The following is a 20,215-nucleotide window of genomic DNA, read 5'->3' as shown; positions in this document are numbered from 1 at the left end:
ATTCACTGCACATTATCAACATAATGCTCTTTGGATTTGAATTTGTTGGCATGTTTAACCATTACATTTAACACAGACTTATGTAAAGTTGCCAAAGGGCAAGGAAGATAGTAGTTTCCTAAATCCTGGAGTAGTCCATAGCCTACTAAACCAAGTCATCTCTGAGTTGACTATCAAGTTGCTATGGGCTCTTGTGCACAAGCTCCAAGTGATTTGAACTGTCACTGATATTGAGGTTGTGAGGAAGGTTAACGAGACAACAGGACATCAGCTAATCCCAATAATCACATCTCGCCAAAGAGATTCTTTCAGAAAAGAAGCCAAGTGGAAAGTCTGTTCTGCTTCTGTTTATTTGTCCCCATGGTTTAAAAAATCAGCTTTATGGAGCCATAATCTTCCTCATGACAGATGGGCTTATACATTAGCATCGTGCTTTCAATCAACACTTTACATTTCATAAGGAAGGTGAAGAAACTGAATGTAAAGACATTTTCAGCATCTATTTTTCAGTTTTATAACACTGATACAAAAAATAGTATTCTGATTAGCAGCTTGATTGGCAACCCATGTAACCCTAAGTTGTACTACAAAACTGGAGAGTGCACTTTTACAGACAATTACATTTGGTGAAACAGTATGTACAATTTTGACAAATAAATACATAAATACAATCATTCATATATAACGACATACCTAAATGTCAATTATCATCAACAAGCGTTTCTAGTAAATTGCTTCTTTCATTCACAAGTTACTTTGTTGCTTATAAAAACTATCTTCACCTTTACAGAAGAAATTACATAATCAATTCCCCCCTAAACCCACATATTAGGAAAGGTAGAAAATGAATCCCAGATGTTTTATGGAAATATTTCAGTCTTTTAATAGAAGAGATTTGATTGAAAAACTCCTTCCTTAGCTTCTCTGTAAAGAGTTTCTTTTCCCCATGTCATGTCACACAAAGGGGTTTTGTTCTTCTGAATTTATTTCAAATTGAAAACGATCTTCATTTTTTGATTTTGGTTTTTAAAAATACAATAATATATATTGAAACTGACATTTGCTCCAATATAAGAAGACACAAAGCCACACAAACTAGCCACCAAAGACAGATTCCCCCCCCAAAAAAAATTTTTAATGAAAATTTAAGAGTATAGACATGAAGTATTGATATCTTTTGTTATCTGATACATAATGAACAAAACAAGTGGGGGACAGTGAGAAGGTTTTCCTAAAATTGTCTGAATTGACTTCTGGTAAAATGCTGTCTGAAACACTATTTTATGTCAAAGAAATAATAATAAGTTTAAAAATGGCTTAACAAATCACTGATTTGTTAACTAATACTAATTTGGCCAGTGTCATAAAATTAGCAAAAGTAGAAAATTAGAGCTTTTTCCTGATCACTTGATTTAAACATTTTTGGAACATTCAAAAAACAAAGGGCAACCATGCTTTAGGCTATTGAAACTGGACAAATGACCTTGCCTCACCAAGTTCCATGCAGAAGGAAATGTACATAGCAAGCAGATTCTAGCAATACATACAGCTGGGAAGAAGAAAAAAATGCCTTTTAAAATATATACATATGGTTTTTGATGAATATTTACATGTTTGTCACATGGGTACTACTTAGCATAAAAAAGTTAGGAAATAGTTCTTTAAAACATGATTCTCGATTTTTGCTCCTTTTCAAGACTAGGGCTCTATTCATAATGTACTCACACACACTTATAAGTGACCCACAGATGTATACATGTGATGTTTATAATGTGCAGTTCCTTAACACTGAAGGTGGCTCGACTGAGCACAAGGTAAACGCAAGACGTTGGCATAAGACTGGGCCTTGATTCGACTACATGATGGACAGGCAAACTAAGTTCAGAGTTGTGAGACTTTTCCAGTGATTGGAACTCACAGCAGTTGCGACTTGGGGGTTTGAGGGTGGCTCACCTTGTGCTGATCCATCTTTCTCCAGGCTACCTAATGTTATTATCTAATCAAACTCAGTGGTCCTGCTGACTTGAGATGAAGATGTATTAAGGGACAGGAAGGTCTGTCTCCTATTAGGTTCTCTTGGGCTGGAGATGAGAGATTCAGTGTTTTCAAGAAATAAGCCTTGATTTCCATTTGTACATTTCATCTGCTTATTTGCTATGAACTCCCAGAGGGGCTTGCAAAGGGCAGGTTTAAAAAAAAGGTATACTCTTTCAGTTGTGGTGCTTTCTTTGAACAGAAGCAAACAGAAGTTTTCTAATGAGTGCTGGAAATGTGCAATGTGTGGGTTTGCTGAGTGTCTATTCTTCTGCCAGAGGTGGACTACCTCTGCCAGGCTTCAAAGTTCTTACTGAGAACCCAGACCAAATGTTTCCTGAGATCTAACTGGATGTGATACATTTTGCAAAGCGTGTGCTTCAGTGACTATAATGTACCTGCAGCCAGAGGCTCCTCCCTCAAGAAAGGCAGCTGCCTTTCCTGTCAGCACCCTGGGATATCAAGGCAATGCACTGAAGTAATAACTTATTCATTGAAACCAGAAGAAATGACAGAGAAATCGAAGCCTTCCCAAACACCTAACATATTCAAGGAAAAGTCAGTCTTAGAAGAATCAGGTGCACTAATTGTTATATTTGATCTGTATTTTGGCAGATATTATACTACAATGATGTTACTACTACTGATGACCATCATGGCAATTATGTAGTTATTTTAACATTTAGCATAATGCATGATACACTGCTTTAAGTAGCACCTTTAAAACTAAGGATCCCCAAATATTTAGCAAATGCAATTTGCTCTCACAGCACCTGTAAGGTAGGTGTTTTTTCCAGCTGTTTTATAAATGAGTGTATGGAAGCACAGCAAAGTGAAGCTGCAGGCTTACATGATTCACATGATGGCAGCCATAGAACCTGAACTCAAGCTTCCCCACCCTTCCTTCCCATAATCCTCAATCACAGAGCTTCCAGAATACCCCTGAACAGCATTGCTGTTAGAGATACTTAAATGTATCGGATGTTAAAGAGATTGCATCTATCAACAGTAGACCTAAATCCTTCAGTAACATTGCTCCCTCCTCAAATATTTTTTCATGAGCTTTGTAAATGTATGGAAGGGGCATTTGACACCAGTGCTAAGCTCATGCTAATTACAATGCACATGTAAATTTCTATTTTTTCTCCGTGTCATTTATCATCCTTCTGGCCTCCTACCGACATTTCTACACATGTGCCTGTCTGAACCAGAAACTGTAAAAGGTATTTAGTGACATTGTACGGAAGGAAGCAGGTGAAATTACATTTGGCAAAGTCTCCTTGGAGGCACCAGGTAATGTTTGTTCTGAAAGAGCAAAAACAAATCTCCTGTTTATTTTTTAAGTAGCATTTTATATACATTCCACCTGCTGACCAGGTTTAATCCTTGGATCAGCAAGCAGAGTTGTCTTCCAAACAGAGAGAATATTTGATTCTCAAGTATAAATTTCCATTTTACTTAACTGCAGCCTCTCTACCAGTACTAAGTTCATTTCTTGGTGGAACTGGAAATACTGTACACATTCCATGGCAATATATGTAAAAGTTCAATGTAACATCACATGCAGTATGAATCATCACATCCAGTGTGTCTCCCTGACTGTGCTGTTTCTGAATTGTTTTTGATAAAGTGTTATTTACTTTTGCAGAAAGAATATGAAGACATTACAATGAGTTCCAGTTTCCCAGAACCAGATTTTTTTTTTTAATCTCAGATGCACAGTATGTAAATCCTAGCCTTCGTTAGGAAGTTGCTTTTTGAGATAAATGCAGTACCTTAGGACCTGAGAATGAAATCTGGCCTTGTAAACCCATGTATTATTTCTATGAGCATAGCTTAACGTGTGGAAATTGGCGATTCAAAAAAGGAACTAGGATTGGGAAGAAAAATACTTTTTATAAACCCCTTCACCAGTTCATTTCCCTTGGTTACACCTGTAAAATACCTACACCCTAAGCCTCATCTCTTAAAAAAGAAAAGAAACACATATTTACATTGGTAAAAATCCTAACATCTGAGATGTTTCTTGCTTGACATGTCATTCCAGATTCTGTGCATTTCTTCTGGAGAGATCTGATGCACGGTGATCACTCGGCGGTACCTACACAAACTATAGGCCATTTTCCAGTGATTGAAGCCACTGTTCTGGAAAGGATGGATGCCCAGCTTTCGAAGACACAGTCCCACATACACATCCTCCAGGTGAAGCAGCCTGGTGTGGAGTGAGGTCTTGTAAATGAGCTCAGCCACATCAGCTGAAAAGATATAGCCGGTCCCCGAGCAGAAGGGCGGGTAGTTGCTGTCAGGGTACAAATCCCTGGGCATATACCACTTACTGCGGACATCTCGGATGGGCCCTCCGTTGATGACATAGCCAGTAAAATACCTTCTTCGTGGCTTGGTGGAGGGTTTTAAGAGTTTGTAAATAAGATTGTCCATGTTGACAAAAATGTCGCTGTCTGTTTTCATGACATACTTGGCTTTCGCACAAAAAGTGGCCACCCATCTCATCCCCATCAAGGTTTTGAGGGTAAGGTTATGGTAGGAATCAATGAAGTCCTCCACGATGATGTCGTGAAAGATTTGGCTCTCTTGCTCCACCATCTGGTTGAGAACGGGATCGGCGTTCTTGCCCAGGAGGAACAGGGTGGCTATCTTGATCCCTTTGAAGTTGTTCTCGTCGCCCCAGGTCTCTCGGATCGCCTGGCGGGCATCGAACTCTTTATGGGTGGTGCTGATGAGGATGACAAGGAAAGGAATGTTTTTCTCACATTTGGTGGGCTCGTTTATCAGAAATTCAAAAGAATGGGGGTTTATAGGTCGAGTTCTTATGTTGCCAAAGGTGAAGTTTTTCCTTGCAACCGTCAGATGGCTGAATGGCTTGGAGCCCGTGTAGGAGGAAGTGGGGCGAGTTACGCTCAAGTACCAGAGAGCGCTGGCCCAGCACACCACGGTCAACACGTACAAACAGGAGACCTTCGAAGCCATTGTCCCGAGAGCACGTCTATTCCCAGTATTGAAGAGTATGCCTTCTCGGCATCAGTTTCTTTTCGTCTGGCAAAGGTTGCATAGTACTAGGAACTTTTAAAGTTCGACAGATCAGCGTGAGTGCAGGACTGTCCATGGGCCTCAGTGGCTGTCTGGCATCTCTGTATTTAGTCTACTTGCCTCCAAACCTGAAGCAAGGGTCCAGCCTCATCAATCTTCCTCTAAACTCTGCAAAATCAATAAAGTACAGTTGTCGTTCAGATTTATTTAGTCATTTCACATCCTCAGATAAACATAATGAGCCTGTAAGAATGACCCATGCTGATTAAAATAAACATAGGCATGCATTTCCATCAGTATTGAAAACTCCCTGACACAAGCATTCTACCTTTCTTTCCTTGCTGGAAGGTGTTTATGGATATTCATACCTCCGTGGCATTAGCAAATATACTATAAAGATGAATGTGAAGGAAACAGAATATTCGTAATTGTCATAAAAGATTCCCTCTTCACAAGAGGCCTTCTTTGCAGTTAAATACTTTTGATGATAAAGTCTTCTTCTAACCAGGGAAGTCTCACACACAGTCTCATATTTTCTCAAGTCTAAGTTATTGTTTGTTTGACTCTGATGAAGTAATCATTCTGATGAGGTTAATCTCAACATCTCCTGGCTTTCTCTAGCTCCATTCTTGAAAATGGATTGCCAGTAGAAAATCTCTGCTGATAGTATCTCCCTTGCCTTTGCCTTTTAGAAGTCATTCCCAACTTCTCCTCACTTTCCCCTTTCTTTGGGTCTCACAAATATTACTTCCTCATTCTTTCCATGACACTTCATACGGAGAATATCCTTACTCCTCATGCACGGAGACCGTGGCTCTAGTGACCTCCAGACAGTGAGCAACATTCATTTTGGAGCTGATCTAAATGGTACCGCTTTTTGTGGTTTTTAACAATTCACCCTTACGTCTCCTTGGTGAAATTATACCGTCTCCTTTGTAATTCTTTTTACTTAGTTACACTTGCCTATAAACACAGTGGGAGTGTAGTAAGAGAGACCATGGAGCCTGGGGGCCAGAAATTCAGTGATGTGGCAGAACTCTTTAACTGGTGTTCAAATTAAAATGTTGCCCTTCAAAAGCCTAATCCCTTCTAGACCTTCAGCTGCTAGCATGTCAGTTATAAATATATGCCAGGTTACAACATCCATTCATGTAAATAATCATCTCTTCCTTCTTGGTTACAGCAAAATGTGTCTTAGAAGACAGAGACAGCAAATAATGGAAATCAGTTTCACCAAAGTCTGCTTCAAAGAAAACTGTGCTCTTGGATGTATAGACTGTATTGAAAGAACTCAGGCAGGAGGAGAAGGGGACAACAGAGGATGAGATGACTGGATGGCATCACCGACTTGACGGATGTGAGTTTGAGTGAACTCCAGGAGTTGGTGATGGACAGGGAGCCCTGGCATGCTGCAATTCATGGGGTCACAAAGAGTCGGACATGACTGAGCAACTGAACTGAACTGAACTGAGATTACAGACTGAAAATCATTTTTCCAAGCACAATAGTGATAATGAAATGAAAAGACCTGATGGGCAACAGTGGAGGCAACACACACCTTCTTGTCTATGCCAAGCACTGCTGTGAGTATATGATACGTATGAGGCCAGCAATAACTCAGTGTAGTTATGGTTCTAACTAAATGAACATCAGAATGGCTTCAAGCAGCATGACTCCAGGCACAGTCAGGCCTCCATCCAACCCATATTAAACACTCTGTAAACATAGGCTCCAGTATCCCTGGCCTTCTGGAGGGAATTTCTGCTCTAAGTTGCACTGAAGGTGATTAAAAAAAAAAAAAAAAGGTGAGAAGTACAACAAGCTTTGAAACTTTAAGCAGTAAGTCAAAGGAAGTGAGAGAAATCAGCAATAGAGAATTTAGTAAAGGACTTCTCACCTTGGGATATACAGACATCGCCTCCATTTGAATGCCACAGGGATGTGAGTGAGTCTCAAGATGGGACTAGAAACCAAACTTTCTCCACCACTGTCCTAGCCTAGGATCTGATTCTTAGGAGCTTGCCTTTATCATCATATATGATGATATAAGCCCTTGTCACCTTTCATACTTTTCTATTAAACTGTGAGCCACCTATCATTGAGCTGTTAAGGGACTACCCAAAAGCATCAACTGGAAGAGGCTTCTATCCAGTTCTCTTCTGGAGTCACTAATCAAGCTATCAATGGAGGGGTGGGTTAAGAATGGGGCATGTGACATGCTGGAGAAACAGAAATAGAACCCAAATGCCTCCTCAAGGAACTCATAATCCAGGAGGAAAGACTTCAAGTAAATGATTAGAACAGTGGGATAAACATTTTCATCATAAGGCTAATGGAATACACAGGACAGCTGGGCTGACGGACAGGGCCTGGGAGACCTAGGTATGGTCCTGCAGAATGTGCAGAGTTCTGCTCCAAAGGGCACCATTCTCCTTATACTGCAAAATCAATCCCACTCCTCCATCTCCACCCAGAGTTTAACAAAGAGGTTGCCTTGGGGACAATGGCAAGGAAAGCTCAGAAAAGCTATCCAGTCTGAATCTTCAAGGACATCTAGGAATTATCTGGATGAGGGTTGGGCATTTTAGGCAGAGGGAACAGCACATGCCAAGTCAAAAAGTGAGAGAGCCTGTCACATGCCAGGACTGTAAAGGAAGAGGAGACAGTGATGGAGGTGGTACTTACAGAGACAGGCAGGGGGCAGATGGTGAGTGGCACTCAGAAACTGTTTGAGCTGAGGAGCTGGTTACCCATCTTTGCAGTCTAAAGGGTGTAAGGGAGGATTTTTACCTTCCCCAAATCCTGTGCACTGATTTTCAAGAGCAATTCATTCCTCCACATAAAGGATATCTATCTCCCATAGTTCTATGCCCCAGAAGAATTAGTGAAAATTCATTTTATCTGGTAACTTTCTGCTAAGATTTTCTAGCAGAAGAGACTCCATAAATATAGGTACCTGAGCAGTTTAAAAAGAGCTAACAGAGGGAGAAACAGAAGAGGAATAGGCGAGAACATGAAGTGAGTACATGTATTTACATACATTTTCATAGAAGAATGAGCATTCTTCCCTATTCAGCTAACGAACATGATGCTTCTTACCACTTATTGTAGGTCTCATTTAAAAATGTATATAGTGCACCAGGGGCCTCTCTGGTGGCTTTTCAAGATGGTGAAGAATCTGCCCGCAATGTGGGAGACCTGGGTTTGATTTCCTGGGTCAGGAACATCCACTGGAGAAGGGAACAGCTACCCACTCTGGTATTCTTGCTTGAAGAATTCATTAGACGGAGGAGCCAGGGGGTTGCAAAGAGCCAGACTCGACTCAGCGACTAACAATTTCACTTACTTTGGTCTTCCCTGGTAGCTCAGCTGGTAAAGGATCTGCCTGCAATGTAGGAGACCCCAGTTTGATTCCCCGGTCAGGTAGATCCCCTGGAGAGGAGTTAGGCTACCCACTTCAGTATTCTTGGGCTTCCCCAGTGGCTCAGATGGTAAAGAATCCACCTGCCATGCGGGAGACCTGGGTTCAGTCTCTGGGTTGGGAAGATCCGCTGGAGGAGGGCATGACAACCCACTCCAGTATTCTTGCCTGGAGAATCCAATGGTCAGAGGAGCCTGGTGGGCTACAATCCATAGCGTTGCAAAGGGCTGGACAGGACTGAGTGACTAAGCACAGCGCACAGTACACCAGGCACTGTGCTGCGTGCTGCATTTGATGTCATGGATTTCATAGAACTTTCTTGCTCACAGTGTTCCAAGAGAGGGATTTTCTCCATTTTATAGATGAGGGGATGGCAACTCAGAGATACTAAGTAGCTTGTTCAAGACCACACATCAGGTGAGTAACCAGGCAAGTAGTCTCCCCAAGCTTCCTGAGGCCTGTTAGGACTACAGGCAAAATCCTTGGCACAGGAAAGCCCAGGGTGGAAGGGAGCATCTTGGGCTGCTGTCCTCCCAGAGACACAGGTTTATTTTCTTAGATGTGTGTCCATCGCTTGAATTTTTTTTTCTTAATTCATTTTGGTTTGCTACACATCACACCACATCAGTTCTGTGGGGCTCCCCAATCAACAAAAAAATTCTGATTTGCAAAGAGCAGATTGAAGGTGAAGATGCTGGGGGTAGGGGTACCAGCTGTAGATGTTGAAGAGGTTCAGAAATACTGTAGTTTCTTTTCTCTGAAGTCCTGCAAAAACACACACACTGAAAGAATCACTCTTTCTATTGACTTTTTGTTTTTTTTCAGACAAGAACAGAAGTAGGCACAGTGCTACATCTCGGTCCCCCATAAAAGAGAGGCTTTGAAATGGGAAAAGAAATCAGCCAGAATCTAAGGAGTAGCCAAGGATACTGTGGACCCACAGCAAGGGGTGCTCAAAAATGTCCTTTTTGCTCATAACCAAACAGATTTCCCAGGTGGTCAAGCAAGCACAGAGATATGCCTCTGGACCAGAAAGAGTAATATAAGTAAAGAGAGGAGAGAGTAGCCTGGTGCATTGAAGTCTAAAGGGTAATTTCCTGTATGTTGGATGAAGTTGTTGGTAACAGGCCAGATGCTCTTGTTTTACTCCTTGAGTAACTTGCTCTGTAGTTTACTGTGTCTCAGTGGCCTTGGGTGTAAAATAAGGGCAAAAATAGCATCTGCTTTGCTTCCAAATCCATTATAGGTATTGAATTGCTGGGGAGAGAATGCTAGGCAAGCAGATGATATTGGTATACAAACAGCACGTTCCAATGGGGCGAGGGGCTTCTGTCAGTCCATGGGTTCAGGATTTGGGATCCAAGCACATGTATTGATCGATTCTTCTAAATACGTAGGATTGCCTGTAAAGATTTTCCTGCTAGAGAACTCTATTTTCTTCCTGGAAAACTCAAGGCTGAAAGTCCACTGAAAAGTTAAGAAAATTCATCAGCTTAATAGTTCTGGGGAAGGAGTGAGTGGAATCCTCCAGACAGCAGAATCCTCCAGAGAGCTCCTTCAGTTTTACAAAATTGAAACAAAACAAAACAAAGCAAATCCCTGTTTAACAGATACCTTAATGGTATAAGTAAAATAGCAAGTGGCACAGATAATATTTGTTACTCCTTTTAAGCATCCTTCCTTCGTGGCTCCGATGGTACAGAATCTGCCTGCAATGCAGGAGACCTGGATTCATCCCTGAGTCGGGAGGATCCTCTGGAGAAGAGAACGGCTACCTACTCCAGTACTCTTGCCTGGAAAATCCCATGGATAGAGGAGCCTGGTGGGCTACAGTCCATGGGGTCACAGAGAGTTGGACATGACTGAGCAAAGAGTCGGACACGACTGAGCTACTAAACTGAACTGAACTGAGTGACTAACACAGACTATAAGGACTGACTACACATTAACTTGTCATCCATTAAATGCAAATCCCTCCATGTAGAAACATTTAAGTACAATATTTAAAAGATTCCCACCCACCCCCACTCCGGGGCCTTTCTGTATCACAGGTTACCTTCATTCACAGAACTTCTGTAACCATCCACCTTCACGTTTCAGGAAGTTAATGGGGCAGAATTTTCAATTTGAGAGGCACATGTTTCTCCTAGAAATTGCATCTTGGATAGTCTGTTATTTTGAATAACTTATTGTTTTTAAGTCTCTGAATTTGTGAAAAGTTCTGTTGTATAGCCAGAGGTCAGTCCTAATAACAAGTGGGTAGTGTCCCTTGGGTGATGTATGCATGGTTTGGGTGCCACGTTCATGTCCTCCATCATAGTTCAAGCAGGCACAAGTCAACTCTGACTTCCTAAACCTCAGTTAGCACTGAGCTGGTTTCACAATTATTTTGGCTGCCCTGCACCCACGGGTAAGCTGCTAAGTCACTTCAGTCGTGTCTGACTCTGTGCGACCCCATGGACTGCAGCCTACCAGGCTCCTCCATCCATGGGATTTTCCAGGCAACAGTACTGGAGTGGGGTGCCATTGCCACAGGTAAGGGGTCCCAGCAAATGGCCTGCTTTCATGTCCTCTGTCTTAAGGAATATAACAGCTCCTTCACTGGCTCAGCAGAGATGCACTGAACACCTGCTGATGCCAGGCTCTGTTTTCTAAGATGGTAAGATGGATGGAGAGCTTACTTTCTAGGAGAGGTAGGCAGATATTAAACACATGATAAATGAAGGAAAAAATACGTTCAGATAGAGATACATGCTGTGATACAAATAAAGTGATGCGGCGGGGGATGGAGACTGAACAGCGCTGCAAGGGGACAGGGCTACTTTGGTTAAACTGGTCAGTCTCTAAGAGGGGGACAGTGGAGTTGAGAATAGAAGGTCTCAAGTATTTCTGATTTAGTTCTTGAGTCTTTTACTAAGTTTTTGTTTCTTTGCTTGGCTCTTTGGGATAAATGCTTTCTTAGGAACATCTTTTTGGTTTTTGATCTCTGCCCTTCTCTTATTTTTTGGCTTCATGTTCCTCAGCTATGGCCTTTCCACACACTCTTGCAAATGTCCTACATGCCTAGAGATGTAGGTTAGCTACTGTATTCATTGGCTAGGGATTCTGTGACAAATAAACACAGAGTAGGAACTTAAATGAGGTACGTTTATTGCTTCACAGTCCTAAAGGCTGGAAGTCTGAACAGATGTTGGCTGGGTTCACTTCTTCCAAGGGCTCTGAGGGAAAATCTGTCCCATGGCTGTCTCCTAGCTTTGGGCATATTGTTGGCCATCTTCGGTGCCCCAGGGTTGTAAATGCATCACCCAGATCTTTGCCTTCATCTTTCCTTGGCGTTCTGCTTGTTTGTGTCTCTGTGTCCAAATTTCTCCTTTTTATAAGGATTGTCTGTGCTCATACTCAGTCGTGTCTTGGCAACCCTTTGGACTGTAGCCCACTAGGCTCCTCTATCCATGAGATTCTCCAGGCAAGGACACTGGAGTGGGTTGCCATTTCCTCAGGCAGGGGATCTTCCTGACCCAGGGATTGAACCTGTGTCTCCTGCATTGCTGGCGGATTCTTTACCCACTGAGCCATCAGGGAAGCCCCTTTATAAGGACACTAGTCGTATTAAATTAGGGTTCACCCTCATGACTTCATTTAAAAACCCTGTTTCCAAACAAGGTCACCTTCTGAGGCCCTGGGCTAGGACTTCAGTGTGTCTATTTGGAGAGACATAATCCCATTCATAACTACTTTCCTGGGTAGCAAGAAAATGAAATATTTTGCTCCACAAGAATTCACTACTCCACACATTTTATTTTCTTGATTTAAGCACAGAAATTCTTGGGGTTTAGTAAATTAACTTTAAAAGGATGAACGATTTGTAACTGTTACAGCATTCAAAGGACGATGGAACATGCGTGTGTAATGGGACACAAACTTTGGTTTGCTTTTACATTAGAAACAAAGCTAGCTCAGATTATACGTTAAGAGCACGTGAAGAATATGACACAATTTGTTTATCTTACTTAAGCAGCCTTTTGTTCCTGCCACTTCTCTTTCCCTGGAACCTTCCTTAAAAACTAATTAGTTGAGAAAGCTAAGTCAGGGCTGTGGCGAATTTTCCAAAAGCTTGGGGGCCAACAGTTCTTGAAATACTGATCTGGCTTCTAGAAAATAAGGACAATTCTCCAGTGTCACCTCAAATTAACAGCATTTTTATTCTTCAGAACAAATTTTGAATATTTAGAGGCCATGGAGGAGTACAAAAATGGTCTTAATGTTAAAATCTACATAGTAACTTTAAATTCATGGTGCAGAAAGATAAACCGGTTGAAAAGAAAAAAAGCCCACTTGTAATTAGTTAAAATAGAGGAATGAAAACAAGACAAATTCAGAGAGAGAGAGAGAAGGCTAAATACTAGTGCTTATAAAATGCTCTTGAAATGAATGCGAAGCTGGCTGTACAATGCATCACGGTAGTGAGTAGGTAAGAGATTCGTTCTGAAAAGTGTTTTGATCTCAGATAACTTTGCTCACAGCCAGTGAATCAGTGAAATCAAAGAATCTTCGCTCTGTGGGGAAATTCAAGAATTCAGACCGCAACAGAACTAATTGATAAACGAGCCCCAAAAGCCAGAGAGTCGACTCAGCTGCATTAATTTAGCGAATGGTTATCTTGATGCCATGCTCCCTCCCTTCCTCTCGTTCTTATAATTATGCTCTAAATAAGCACAGGAGAGGAAGAAATAAAGCACTATTAACACCAGATAATGGTCCTTGAAGGCAGAATTTCATAAACCATTATGTTATACAGCTTGCTAACTTATTATCTTTCCAAATCACAGAGGGCTGGCTTTCTCTCCTGGCCTTTTCTCTCAAGTAAGCCTCCTTGGCCGTGGAAGGCAGCATAGCCATACAAGCTGAAATCCCTGAACACTCGTAGTAACTGTAACTGTTCTGACTCTTCTGCCTCAGGAAGACAAAGAGCTAATTTGTTCCTTAAAAAAAAATTAATTATGAAGCCTTTCAAGGAGACCCCATAATTGAACTTAGCCAACAGATCATTTGCAACGAGGATGTGGCAGAAAGCAAAAGGTAATATTCATCATGACTTGGCAGTTGAAAATCATTTCTCTCTCAAATCTGGAAGAAATTATTTGAACCTTTCTTTCTTCAGTTCAATATACCTTGAAATTTATTGCAAAGGGCCTTTATAAATCCCTGCACTGAGAAGAATGGGGCCAGCTTGAAAGAGGAGTACTTGGGATGAGGGTGCCTTTGTGTGGGCTTAGGGCTCTTGCTATTCTGAAAGCTACACTCTATTTCACTGCAGAGAAAGTACACTTCAAATTAGAAGGGAAGATTATAGCTTTCTTCAAATCAATGTGTTGCCCTAGTTCTAGAATTCAGGAAAATTTTAAGCATTGCTACAATCCTCTCAGGGAAAAATGAAAATGAGGATATCTCATTATTTTAAATAAATGCTTGGCTTTCCTTTGCAGTGATGGATATTCTGTCTCGACTGCCTCATATGAGACACATTTTTAAAGATGGGCAGAGCGATCACTTATTTAATCACAGGAGCCTGGGAGGCCGGTAATGCGGTTGGGCCTCAGATAGGGCGTCTCTACTGGGAGAGGAAACGCTGGGATGTTTTATTACAGATTTGGAAGAGCACACGAGGAAAGACATCCTGCTAATATAAACAGCAGCTGGGAGAATTTAAAAATGATGAGCTATGTGATACCAAAAAGAGTTTTCACTTGGCCCATTATTTTGGGGGGAAGCTGACAAAAATGGGTATTTTTAGAAGCTAGAAAGATGTTAGTGTATTGCCATCTAAAATTTACAAAGTCTAAAGAGCAATATTTCTTAGATAGCTCATGACAGACAGACGATATTATTTTAGGTCATATTTCAAAGAAAGATATAAGTACCATAGCCACTGATAATATGTGGATGAGAATTTGCAATTTTTATTTTCCTTCCCCCCTTTTCTAAACTGAATGCCCCTTTATGCCATATCACTTCACCAGAATACATAATAGCCCCACATAATCTCATGTAGACGCTGTCAATGGAGATTATTCTCCAGGCAGGCAGTCTTACGGCGCTAGAGGTGCTGGATTCGACTCCCAGGTTTTAGTCATTGCTTCTGAACTCAGTGCATCTCTCTGCCTTGTTTCCTCATCTGTTCAGTGAGAATGATAATATCTGGATATTCTTTTCAGGGTCAGTGTTAAGGATCAAATTTCAAAAATTATTTGAAAGTAATTTGTAAGCTGAAGACTGCTACATGAATTACAAGTATCATCACTGTTAATATAAACATGATAAAGACGAATCCTGAGAGGACTGTCTAGAAAAGGTTTCCTGAGCAATGATCGGTCAGTGCATCTTGAGTATGTGGTGCAAAACCAATTTTCTTACTTGGCTGTTGCCCTCAAAAGCTTGGTGTTTCCAGATGATTCTTTTCATAAGAAGTTTCAATGTCATTTTATAATACCTATATTAAAAAGGTCTTGCACTTTTGAAAAAAAAAGAGAGGGAGAGGAAGTTTGCAAGTTGGAGAGAATGTCATTATTGGTATTACTATTGGCACTAATGTGAGATAGAATTAAATGTTATCAAATAGGACTTGAGAATATGAAAAATCTACCAGATTTTATTAGCCCTTTGAGTAGCATTTACATAGCCATAATTAATATTCTATGTACATGAAGATAGGCTGAAATGACTATGTCGTGATTCTTTTCCAGATGCTTAAGACAAAGTCAATACAAAATTCATGATTTTTTTCTTTATTAGGTTGTCAAGGTTTTTACTAGAACTTAATGGAAAGATGAAGAAGGTCTATACAGTCAGTCAAAACAAGACCCAGAGCTGACTGTGGCTCAGATCATGAGCTCCTTATTGCAAAACTCAGTCTTAAATAGGAAAAACCACTAGGCCATTCAGGTATGACCTAGATCAAATCCCTTATGATTATACAGTGGAGGTGATGAATAGATTCAAGGGATTAGAAACGGTAGAGAGTTCCTGAAGAACTATGGACAGAGGTTTGTAACATTGTACAGGAGGCGGTGACCAAAATCATCCCCAAGAAAAAGAAAAATAAGACAGCAAAGTGGTTGTCTGGGAAGGCTTTACTAATAGCTGAAAAAAGCAGAGAAGTGAAAGGCAGGGGAGAAAGGGAAAGATATACCCAGCTAACTGCGGAGATATAGAGAATAGCAAGGAGAAAAGAACAATGCAAACAAATAGAGAAAAATAACAGAATGGAAAGACTAGAGATCTCCTCAAGAAAACTGCAGATATCAAGGGAATAATTCAGGCAAGGATGGGCACAATAAAGGACAGAAATGGTATGGACCTAACCGAAGCAGAAGAGATCAAGAAGAGGTGGCAAGAATACACAGAAGAACTATACAAAAAAGATCTTCATGATCCCGATAATCACGATGGTGTGGCTACTCACCTACAGCCAGACATCCTAGAGTGTGAAGTCAAATGGGCCTTAGGAAGCATTACAATGAACAAAGCTAGTGGAGGTGATAGAATTCCAGCTGAGCTATTTAAAATTCTTAAAGATGATACTGTGAAAGTGCTGCAGTCAGTGTCAGCAAATTTGGAAAACTCAGCAGTGGCCACAGAACTGGAAAAGGTCAGTTTTCATTCCAATTCCAAAGAAGTTCAATGCCAAAGAATGCTTCAACTACTGCACGACTGTACTCATTTCACATGCTAGCAAGGTAATCTCAAAATCCTTCAAATTGGGCTTCAGCAGTAGGTGAACTGAGAACTTCCAGATGTACAAGCTGGGTTTCGAAGAGGCAGAGAAAACAGAGATCAAATTGCCAATATCCGTTGGATCATGGAGAAAGTAAGGTAGAAAAATACCGAGCTCTGCTTCATTGATTACGTGAAAGCCTCTGTGTGGACCACAGTAAACTTTGGACAGTTCTTAAAGAGATGAGTGTACTAGACCATCTTGCCTGTCTCCTGAGAAACCTCTATGGAGGTCAAGAAACAACAGTTAGAACCAGATATGGAGCAATGGACGGCTCCAAATTGGGAAAGGAGTACGTCAAGGCTGTATACTGTCACCCTGCTTATTTAACTTCTATGTAGAGTACATCATGCAGAATGCCAGGCTAGATGAGCCGGCCACAAACTGAAAATATCAACAACCTCAGATACGGGCTTCCCTGGTGTCTCAGATGGTAAAGAATCTGCAGCTGCATTGCCTGCATTGCAGGCAGCTGCAATGCAGGAGACCCAGGTTCAATCCCAGGGTCAGGTCGAGAAGATCCCCTGGAGAAGGGAATGGCAGCCCACTCCAGTATTCTTGCCTGGAGAATTCCATGGACAGAGGAGCCTGGCAGGCTACAGTCCATGGGGTCGCAGAGTCAGACACAACTGAGCTACAAACACTTTCTTTCACTTTCAGATATGTAGATGCTATCATTCTAATAGCAGAAAGTGAAGAGGAACTAAAGAGCCTTTTGATAAAGGTGAAAAAGGAGAGTGACAAAGCTGGTTTAAAACTCAACACTGAAAAAACTAAGATCATGGCTTGCGGTCCCATTACTTCATGGCAAATACAAGGAGGAAAAGTGGAAGCAGTGACAGATTTTATTTTCTTTGGCTCCAAAATCACTGCAAATGATGACTGCAGCCATGAAATTAACAGATGCTTGCTCCTTGGAAGGAAAGCTATGACAAATCTTGACAGCATATTAAGAAGCAGAGACATCACTTTGCTGACAAAGGTTTGTACAGTCAAAGCTATGGTTTTTCCAGTAGTCATGTGAGAACTGGATCATAAAGAAGGCTAAGTGCTGAAGAATTAACTGATGCTTTTGAACTGTGGTATTGGAGAAGACTCTTGAGAGTCCCTTGGACTGCAGGGAGATCAAACCAGTCAATCCTAAAGGAAATCAACCCTGAATATTCAGTGGAAGGGCTGATGCTGAATCTGAAACTCCAATATTTTGACCATCTGATGTGAATAGCCAACTCATTAGAAAAGACCTTGATGCTAGGAGAGATGGAAGGTAAAAGGAGAAAGGGGTAGCAGAGGATGAAATGGTTAGATAGCATCACCAACTCAATGGACATTAATTTGAGCAAACTCCAGGAGATAGTGGAGGACAGAGGAGACTAGTGTGCTACAGTACATGAGGTTGCAAAGAGTTGGACACAACTTAGCAACTGAAAAACAACACTGGAAATGTACTATTACACAGTAAGTCATCACTGTGACACAACTAAGAGACAACCAGTTTTCATCATCAGAATCAGCTTTATGAATTGTTCCATCGTCACCCAAAGGAACCTCTGGGTGACAATGATGCTTTTTTTTGGCAGAGTAGCTTTTTAACTATGTGCTTCAGTCCCTGGGTTGGGAAGATTCCCTGGAGAAGGGAACAGCTACCCACTCCAGTATTCTGGCCTGGAGAATTCCATGGACTGTGTAGTCCATAGGGTCGCAGAGTGTTGGACATGATTGACTTTCACTTCTGTTTCTGAAATCCTGTTTTGTGTACAATATTCTTATTGTTTAATTTAGTTTTGTCTGCATTGGGTCTTCGATGCTGTGAGCTTGCTTTCTCTAGTCCCGGCAAGTGGGAGTTATTCTCTAGTTGCTTCTCATTACCGTGGTTTCCCTTGCGGAGAATGGGCTCTAGAGTGTGTGGGCTCAGGTTGAGGTGCGCAGGCCTTGTCGCTCTGCAGCCTGTGGGATCTTCCTGGGACAGGATCAAACCTGTGTCCCCTGCATTGGCAGGCAGACTCCCAACTACTGGACTACCAGGGAAGCCCTATAATATTCTTAATTTAGTACCGACTGGCCAATCAGATGGAAGTGCTGATGTTTCTTTCATTCTCCTTCTCAGTCAACTGCCTTGGTCCTTCACAGTCCTTGCCTCTGCCAATCCTCAGCCTTGCTTCTCACAGTTCGTTCACCAAACCCTTGCTCAGCTTCATCCTCACCAGACACTCTTTTATGCCTGAGATTTCCATTTCTACACATTTTCTTCTGTTTACAAGTTCCTTTTCGCTGAAGATTCTTATTTCCCCAACGGTTAGACAGCCAGCCTGCTGATATTCATTCTACTGCCCTGTTGAACTCTTCACCACAATCCGCCTTACCTATACAGCTCTACAATCTGTTTGACTCCTCTAGTTTGGATTCCATAGGCAGGGTTTAGAATATTTATCTTCCCCATGGGCTTTTGGTTCAGTTCTCACTTGAGTATCATTTCTCTTTTCTCTCTCCCTACTGCATAAATCTCCCACTGTTGCCTGTCATCTTTCTTCTGACTCCTGTGCCTTTAAATATTGTGGGGTAAGGTCTGATTATCAAAGAGACTGAGACAGTTTGTCTCTTGGACAAAACACAGGATTGACAGTCGACATGAAAAGATTCTAACTGTAGCTCTGCCATGAAATCTCTTTGGAAACCTACCCCCATCCCCTGGACAACTCTCTCTTAATTTAAAAACTGCATTATCCTGGAACTTCATGGTGGTACAGTAGCTAAGACTTTGAGCTCCTAATGCTAGGGAACTGGGTTTGATCCCTGGGTGGGGAACTAGATCCCACATGTTGTAACACAGAAGGTCCTGTATGTCATGGGCAGCCAAATTAAAAAAAAAAAAAAAAAAGTGTTTAAAAAAATTTGCATTAATCCTCAGTGATTGGAAGTCCTGCCACTAGTCCATGTTTTCTCAGCCCATTTGGTGAAGGACTCTTCCAGATTTGGTGTTTTCAGCCTCTCCATTCCCACTGGCTCCTCTTTTGTTTTCAGAAGTGCTTATCTGCCTTTGCTTAAAAAAATGACAAGAGTAAGAGCAAAACCTTCTCCGATATCACATTAAATTAGCAGTACATTTTTCTCCTTCATGTCATATCCAGAGCCCCTAAATGAGTGTTCTTGCCTGTTTTCCTCGATTTCCTCATCTGTTCAAGTCTTGCAATTTACCAGCATGCCCGGTGCCGCCCTCCCCGCTCTCAGCTGCCTTTGACATTCTTGGTCCCTCTCTACTTTCAGCTTTTGTCTCGGCTTCCTTCTTATTCATTCCTTCCTTCTCGCTGCTCAGCTTTCTGGTGGTCCTCTGTGTTTTCTCCTCTGCACCTCTCCTCTGTCTGCTCTTTACACTCTGCAAACCAGTCCCTGGGCCTCCCTGTAGTCTCCTCAGCATGGGGAGCTCATTCTTTTGAGAAAAGGCTTCTGCTGTCAACCTTCCAGGAGTGCTCTCACCAGAAAGGTGAACCAACTTTATCTGTCTTCCCATTTTCAGAACTGTTTTATTTGTAGCAAAGCAGGGAGACATGTGCTTTCCATCTGCCTTTTGCTTCCCCCTACCCCCACTGAAGACAATTTATTTCAGAATGTAAGTGTCCGAGTCCAAGTTCTTAAACAGGGAAGTCTGTACCACAGACAAACTCAACAGGCTAGGATAGGTTTTGCTAATGACAACAAGAAGTAAAAAATGATTCTGTGCTTCCTGTCCACCTACATATATGAGAGGTTTTACTTTTCATTATATTTGAGATGTCAGGCTGTTTCTGAAACTGTTAAAATGTTGTAAAGTCCTATTCAAAGCGTGTTTTTACTTGGCCCATTAAAGATGACTGTTCATGAAATTCTGAGGCTATTTTTTGTTTAAGGACTGCATTTTAATAGTCATTTTTTCAGTAAGTCATAGACAGATGGCACCAGTG

General features: G+C 41.5%; 1 protein-coding gene across 4 annotated transcripts in view; it reads right to left on the bottom strand.

Annotated features, from left to right (window-relative positions):
* Positions 1-339: 339 nt before the first annotated feature.
* The window catches only part of B3GALT1 (beta-1,3-galactosyltransferase 1), a 628,268-nt gene continuing 608,392 nt past the window's right edge, over positions 340-20,215 (bottom strand). For all 4 annotated transcript variants that reach the window (XM_070357857.1, XM_070357856.1, XM_070357859.1 and 1 more), the window contains one exon: positions 340-5,250. In XM_070357857.1, the coding sequence (XP_070213958.1) occupies positions 4,042-5,022 (981 nt within the window). In that variant the 5' untranslated portion in view covers positions 5,023-5,250 and the 3' untranslated portion in view covers positions 340-4,041. The remainder of the gene's footprint in view (positions 5,251-20,215) is intronic.

This window comes from Bos mutus, chromosome 2, assembly GCF_027580195.1.
Source record: "Bos mutus isolate GX-2022 chromosome 2, NWIPB_WYAK_1.1, whole genome shotgun sequence".
Lineage (NCBI taxonomy): Eukaryota > Metazoa > Chordata > Mammalia > Artiodactyla > Bovidae > Bos > Bos mutus.
This window is presented reverse-complemented; position numbering and strand designations above follow the sequence as displayed.